The 7,989-nt window shown below is 40.7% G+C and overlaps 1 protein-coding gene across 1 annotated transcript in view; it reads left to right on the top strand.

Moving 5' to 3' along the window:
- Window positions 1-7,989, top strand: part of TMPRSS15 (transmembrane serine protease 15) — a 109,068-nt gene that overhangs the window by 21,732 nt on the left and 79,347 nt on the right. The window contains exons 7-8 of the mRNA XM_014519606.1: window positions 1,614-1,722; window positions 6,840-6,949. Coding sequence (XP_014375092.1) covers window positions 1,614-1,722; window positions 6,840-6,949 — 219 coding nt within the window. The remainder of the gene's footprint in view (window positions 1-1,613; window positions 1,723-6,839; window positions 6,950-7,989) is intronic.

Genomic DNA, 7,989 nt, shown 5'->3' with positions numbered 1-7,989 from the left:
TTTTGAGGGGGGGGGGGGGGGGGGGGAAGAAGTTTGAGTCCCATGTTCTTCAAGCACTTTTAGTAGTGATGGCTAGACTTAACTTTGTACTTACAGCCTGAACTAATGTAGGTCTGGAAGCCAATGAGAGATTAAAGATATAGACCCCAAATTGTCATTTTATGTAGTCACTTTTCAGAGTGGGACCATATTTCAAAGAAATATTAATGTAGCTCTCACTATTAATAATTATTAGATTAAAATTATATTTCTGGTGTTAATGCAAAACTCTTAATTGTCCATCAAACTGAGAAACTTGCTTTTGCCCTCTTTGATTAATCTTGAGATGGGGAATTTTAACATATACTAAAATATACTCTGCAAATTCAAAACAAAATCCCAGAAAGCTTAAATAATACAGCACTTTTTTTTCTAAGTCTTTTTTTAATTACCATAAATGTTCCACATAGTTATTTTGAATATTTAGTTTAATTTCTGTGTTTGATTTTTAGTAACAAATATCCTATATATTTCAAAAGTGCATATGGGAGAATCTATCCAGTTTTTATTTGGATTTTTGTTTAAATTCATTGATTTTTATTTATTAATAATAACATCCATCTAAAAGTAAGGTTTGGGAAATCTGTTTCAGCGTTGTTTGTAACGGATAAATGAATTGGGTGTCTGGCTGATTCATTTCAGTGCTATGTAAGACAGACAGGCAGTTAACATCCAGACAAGTGAACCACTTCAGTTGCTTTTTTTAATGTTGGATCAAATCAATCCTGGTAGTGTAAACATAACTTTATGACTTAAGAGAGAAAATAAGCATCATGGGAGAGAAACTCTTATGGCAAAATCCTTCTTCCCCACAAGCAATGTTAATAGTAATAAAACAAGGACTGACTTTAAAATGTGGTTGGATCAGCAGGGATTTCCCTAATTAAAGTGTATTTTACATGTGTTATCTTTGAGGTAAAATGGGATGGGATGGTGTAGTAAGCTGCATATCTTGAGGAAGGGACTGCAGCCGGCTGCAGGCAGGCAGTGTGTGCTTACAAGCCTGTCTTGAAGGACTGGGCACAGCTGATAAAGATAATTATATCTGGCCCTGTGAGAGTTGAAAGGCTTCTAGGGTCCCAAGAGAGAAAGAAGAACAACTGAGAGGGAGAGAGTAGGTAGGCCAGCTCCCAGACAAGCCCCAAGCACCACACCACTGTTGACTCTCCCAGGGTCTGCGGCCAGGACAAGGGTGAAGGACTGAGTATGCTGGAGTTAAAGTGACAGAGTAAAGAGTGCAGGCTAGTGGGTGCAACACCAAGCCCAGGCACTCTCTTCGGGTCTGGGACAAGGCCATAGGGTGAGAGAACACTTATTGTTTGTATTGATTCCTGTGGGGAGCGAGGTAGCCCTGGAGAAAAACCTAGACTGTTTGAATGAACTATCCTCAGCCACTACAGATAAATTGTGAGATCAGGAATTAGAGGTGGGGAAAAACGGAATGGGTTTCACTTCCCTATCCCTACCAGCACTGCATTGTTATTTGTATAACACTTTCTAGTTGTTGAATGGTTTATATTCAAGCAGTACTTCTGTTTCCATACTGTTATTTGACAAACTTTTTTTCTTTACAGCCACAACTTGTGATGGAAAATTTGTGTTAACTGGCTCTTCTGGGTATTTCAACTCTCTTAATTATCCAAAGCCCTATAATTCAAATATTATTTGCCGATGGATTATACGGTAAGCAGCTTCATCGTGTTTTGTTACCTGCGTTCTCTTTTTGAGAGGCATGGTGATTTCCCATTTATTCCTTTATTATACTTCCAGTTATTATATCCTGCAAAGTATACAGTAAATTAAAACAAGGCACCATTTCACCACTAAATTGCTATGCTAGTCTATAGCATGATGTGGTCTTTCATAAAAGTATTTCTTGAAATATTACCTTCAAAATAGTTATTTTAAGACTGACATTATCATTGGTAACAGGTGGAATTTTCAGAAAATACCAACATGATTTAGGTGAACACATCTCATTTGGAAAGAAATGGGTTTTGTGCTTCTAAGTCATTTGGGGCCATATTTTTAAACCTATTTGGGCATCAAACATCAATTGAAATCAATGGAGTTAGGTGCCTGAATACCTTTAAAAATATGGGTGTTAACTTGTCTTGGAAATCTTATCATCTTTTCACCATCTGGCTCATTCAGAAGTAGTGCTTTGAGGAAAGGCAGTGATTCAGTTATGGCTTTGTAAAAGATAGTATACTGATTTCCCCTTTGAGAATTCTTAAGTTGGGGTAAGACTTTTCAAAATAGAGCAAGGAAATTGACCACCCAAGTCCTGCTTAAACTCAGTGCCACTTAGCTCCTAATTCCCATAGGCTTCTTTAAAATTCCAAGCCTTTGAGAGTGCTGTAGTAAGTCAGGTACTCCATTTCCCCTTTTGTCTTAAATCAGTAGTAATGAATTTAAGCCTTTTGATTTCCTTTTGATGTACGCAGTCCTTCCTCTCATGAGTGAGGGTTGGTGCTTTGAGGTGCCCTTCCAAATCCTGTCCGTCTGTTATACACTTAACTGTTTTTGTTAGTTTTGCATATAACTATTTAGTCCCTTGTCCTCCCCACGAAGTATAAAAGTCAAACTCCATCCATGTTTTTGTGCGGGCCCTCTCCCGATCCCACCTGGGTCGCCATGTGCGAGTTCTCTCCCGATCCCATCCTCGTCGCCATGTGCGAGTCGGGCCCATCTTTGCGCACGCGGGCTGTGGCCAGCAGCCCGGGCACGCGGGGTCGGAGGGGACCGGTGGCGAGCTAGAATTGGTCACGGACGCGTAATGGTTGATTTAAAGATTGTTTACTTACACCAAAGATGGTTGTGGTGTAGGCTGGACAGTTTCCAGGTTCAGCTCCGCTTAAATCCTCGTTAGAGGACTACAACAATTCGTTCTTTGCCCCAGAGTTATTGAAGCTCCGCGGGTTCGGTAGTTTCTAGTACAGGAAGGGATACGTCTAGGAATTTATCGGCAACAGGGAGAGGCTAGAGGCTGTTCATTCTTTTCCTCAGAGTTGTTGAAGCTCCGCGGGTTCGGTTATCAGGCCTCTCTTGCCTTTTAAGAAAAGCATTGGGTCCGTAAGGATCCGCAGCGCTTGGAGATCTTCACGCTCTCCCTCTCGAACTCCAATTGCTCTCTCTCCAACTTGGGCGGAAACCACCCAAGCTCTTTATACAGCTAGCAAGCCAATCGCTAGCCGCCATGTGTGCGTGTATTGGAATCGGCCAATAATGTGGCACGAATTAGAATACAAATGGTGGGAACTCTTTGCACCGAGCATTTCTTAGATGCAAAAGAAGTGCACCATGCAAAGAAAGCTACAAATTTGGCAGGAATACTCCGTTGCACCGGGGTTCTCCTCTGCAGCAGAAAACTCCACCATGCAAAGAAAGCTGCAATTTAGCGGGAAAATAATTTAGCAGTGCCAAAGCGCGCACAAACAAAAAATCACAACTTTGGGTTGTGACGGTTTTCTATTAAACTACCCTATTTAAATACATAAGACAAGCATGGCCCACTTATCTATGAAAGATGTAATGACCCAAAGGTCTCCCTATCAAAGTCAGCATGGTCTATCTACAGGAAGGGACTGTTCTCACAAACCTCAATGCAGGCCTGGAGTAAGATACTCCCCATGTAAATACTTCATGAAATATTACCTTCCTGACATTTTACCTGTAAATTTATATGAATTTAAAAATCAACAAATCAAATTAGTTTGATTACTTTTTCCTTTATGCTAGGATTATTTTGCAAAGTGAATGAACAGAGTATCACAGATGAAATGAAAATGTAAGTAATTGTCCTGGTATCTTATGGTTTACCTTGGAATGCCACAATTTAGGGAACAGTCAAAATATAGACTTCTTAATGTTCATGCTTTATTTCCAACAATGCCTTAATGATGCAAGAAATTTTTGTAGCTGCATGTTGCTAAACTAGTAAAATAACCTTCTAGTTTTATTCTCCAGTACTCTGGCTTAAAAAAAAAAAAAAAAATGAGAGCCTGAAAAGATCGGTTGGGTGCCTCCTAACCCAGATGCTGTTTTTCTTTAGGACACAATTGTTTCTTTAGGGAATCTTTTGAATTTTCCACTCACCATTGGGATTCATGTTGTTATTCATTTTTAAATCCTTTTTTAGAAACCTTTAAAAAATCAACTTGCAGTACAACCAAGGTTGATCTTTGTCTATCCTCTTCTTTACCAAATAACCAGAAAACCCTACTGTGAGCCTTTGAGAGAAGATTTTACATTTTCTCTTTTCTTTCCCAACCAAAGATGTAATTTCATAATAAAAAACAAAATAAAAGAAAAGCACAACAGAAACTTGATTGCAATTGTGTAGCCAATTTTTCCCCACTTACTTCTCACAATTTTCTTCTTGGCCTTTTCATTTTCATATATGATTTTTCATGATTCAATCTACACAAAGATACAAAAGAAAACTAAAAAGAATTACAAGATGCATAAATACCTGTTTTATACTTCTGTCCTTAAGGTTTCTGGCATTCTGGCAAGAATGCTGTCATTAAAACTACATTTGGACTTTTCTTGGGAATTGCAGTGTCGGAGAACTATGAATTTGGGGTGGTCTGAGAAAATTAGTTCACTTGGACTGTGGATTTTTGAAGTTGTAAAATGTTTAATTTTAGAAGGGTATTGAGAGGACCATTTAAAAATATAATACAGGGTATGAGATTGGGAAAGTAGGGAGGCATCTTTGGCTTACATTTGAGAATTTCCTTCATTATTAAAACTACTCAAGAAAGGTTATAGGCAAGGAAAAGATTATAGCCAGCCAATTGATTGGACAAACTACAGGGTACCTACACAGCATGCATCCAAAATGTGTTTAGCACACCTTGGAGCAAAATTGATAAATTGAGTGTGCTGGAGCATGTTAATTAACTTTCTTCATCAGCTTCCATTTCATGTCTACTTAGTGTCCCCATACTTCAGAATGGCAGAGGGGACACTTGAACTAAAGCTCATCCAATGAGCTTTAGTTTAAGTGCCCCCTCTGCCATTCTAAAGTGTGGGACATTGAATACACATGATGCTGTGGACACTTTAATTGGAGCAGCTCTCATAGCCACTCTAAAGTGCTCCCCTCCCCGCCCCACCCCCACTCTGAGGCACATGTATAGATACTCACATTTTATAAGCTTCAATTTGTTTTTGGCACAAGAAGATGTGTTGTGGATATATGAGGCAAATTTTGATAGTTTTACTCATGACATTCTGCAAATAATTCCATTTGACTTAAAAGAGGCTACTTTACATGGTAAAGTAATCCTTATAATGAGCACTGTTTCTAAAAGTTTTGTGTAAATTAATGAGCAGTTTCTGGAGAACTGCCTAGCTGAATTTCTTATTCAAAATTATGCGAAGGTTCAAGCCCTGAAAGACATATTATGCATACATAACAGTTTCTCTAGAGTTTTTACTCTTACTCTTACACAGGGTTCATGCTCTTTCTCTTTTGCCATTGTGTGAAATGTAAAGCTTAATCTAAAATAAGTAAACAAATCAGTAATTAATTCATAGATTCAAGGGTCGGAGGGGACCTCAGTAGGCCATCTATTCCAACCCCCTGCCCCTGGCAGGCAAGAAAAGGGTCACCAAATCTGTGATCATGTGAACCCAGCCAGGAGCCTGTCCAGTCTCCTCTTGAAGACCCCCCCCCCGCCAAGGACGGGGCAAGCACTACATCCCTTGGAAGCACGTTCCAGATCCTGGTACCCCTGGCTGTGAAGAACTTTTTTTCTTATGTCCAGTCTAAACCTACTCTCCAGTGGCTTATGGCCATTGTTCCAGGGAGTGCCCTGGTAAACAGATCATCACCTACTTCGTGTTGCTCTCCCCTTATGAATTTTTAAGCCGCCACAAGGTCCCCTCTCAGCCTTCTCTTGGAGAGGCTGAAAAGATTAAGGTTCCTTAGCCTTTCCTCATAGGGCCTTCCCCGAAGGCCTCCAATCAGATGAGTGGTTCTTCTTTGGACCCTCCCCAGGTTGTCTGCATTTCGCTTGAACTGCCGCATCCAGAACTGGACACAGTACTCCAGCTGCGGCCTGACCAGTGCCGTGTAGAGAGGGAGAATCGCCTCCCTGGACCTGTTTGTGAAGCATCTACGGATGCACGACAAGGTGCGATTTGCTCTGCCGACTGCTTCATCACATCGATGACTTATGTTCATCCTGGAGTCAACTGTGACTCCAAGATCTCTTTCTGCCTCAGTGGTGCTGAGAAGGTTGCCCCCCAACCTATAGGTATGATGGCAGGTTTTTTTTTTCTACCTAGATGCAGCACCTTGCACTTGTCCTTATTGAATTGCATCCTGTCGCTCTTTGCCCACTTCCCCAACCTGTCGAGGTCAGCCTGGATCTGGTTCCTCCTCTCCAGGGTGTTGGCTTCACCCAATATTTTTGTGTCATCTGCGAATTTGGACAGGGTGCTTCCCACCCCCTCGTCCAGATCACTGATGAAGATCTTGGACAGCACCAGTCCCAGAACAGACCCCTGAGGGACTCCAGTGCACACATCTTTCCAGGCTGACACTGGCCCATTCCCCACTACCCTCTGAGTACAACCCCTGAGCCAGCTTGCTACTCAGTCCACCGTATAATCATCCAAGGCATATCTCCTCAGTTTATTAATACATTTAATGCAGTTACCATATAATTTCTGAATGGTCTAGTAAATAACTATTGTATTTGTGGGTTTGATTTTTACTATATGTTCAGCAGTAATTTTCTTCATCTAATCTTTTTGTTTTCATTTTTTCTTTTTGACTATAATAGTGTGAATCAAGGGTTATCCATTAAACTAAACTTCACCTCTTTTGAAACGCAACAATTTGGAGATACCTTGAATATTTTTGAAGGGACAGGACAAAGCAAGATTTTAAGAGGTAATGTCTGAAAAATTTCTACCTGATCATATTTTGAAGTGAATAAGATCCATTCACACATTTGTCCAGCTATCTCTTAAATAATAATAATAAAAAAAAAAGTATTTATTATTCTAAACGACAAGCTAAGGAGATTTTATAGAGCATCTATGATAGAAAGATGTGTTTGACTTGTTTTAACATACCATTTAGCTGTGGCCCAATTGAGCTAGTAGATCAACTGTTGCATGCTAGCTAACGTTGTATTGTATTTAAAGATTCTGTCCACATTTCACCATAATAAATATAGTCAAGGCACTCCCATATTATGATGAAGGTTTCTGTGCAGATTTGGGGAGAAAAAAAAGATGGGGGATTTTTTTGAAAATTATATTCATCTTTATTTTTTGTGGGCAAAAGGCTATCCATACAACACATGTTGGCTGGAAGAGTATAGTAGGGATACATGGTACCCAAAAGGAAAATTGTCCCTAAGCAATATTATCCTACTTTGGAAATAAAAACAGTCCAAAAATGTGATCTTTGAAATATACTGGTTAATTTTGTGAAATTGGACAAAGATTATGTGCAGGCCGGGCGCAAGCCGGGCCATTTTTCGTGCTGCACGCGGGCTGTGGCCAGCAGCCTGGGTGCGCGGGGTCAGAGAGAGGGGCGCAACAAGCTAGAATTAGGCACAGACTTGTAGCAGTAGTTTTAAAGATTGTTTACTTACATCGAAGATGGTCGTGGTGTAGGCTGGAAAACTTGCTTGAGTTGCGGTTACAGACAAAGACAACACGGACGGTCACGTGGAGTTTTGCTAGGCTCCACGGAAACAGAGCTCCAGATGCTCTGGGTGAGCACGCCACCAAAATCGGACTCGTAGATGCATCTTATAAAATTTTGTCGCTCGAAGACGGGAAGAGGTGGGCGATGGATCAGGTCGCCAAGCTCCTCTGAATCTCACACAGGGGTCTTTACTTCCCTGCCATGTACCCAGAGTCCCCACGAGATGGATGTGGAGTCCTCTTTGGCTTGGGCGGAAACTGCTCAAGCCTCTT

Source organism: Alligator sinensis, unplaced genomic scaffold, assembly GCF_000455745.1.
Source record: "Alligator sinensis unplaced genomic scaffold, ASM45574v1 scaffold486_1, whole genome shotgun sequence".
NCBI lineage: Eukaryota > Metazoa > Chordata > Crocodylia > Alligatoridae > Alligator > Alligator sinensis.
Note: the sequence above shows the minus strand (reverse complement) of the source record. Positions and strands in the feature narration are given on the sequence as shown.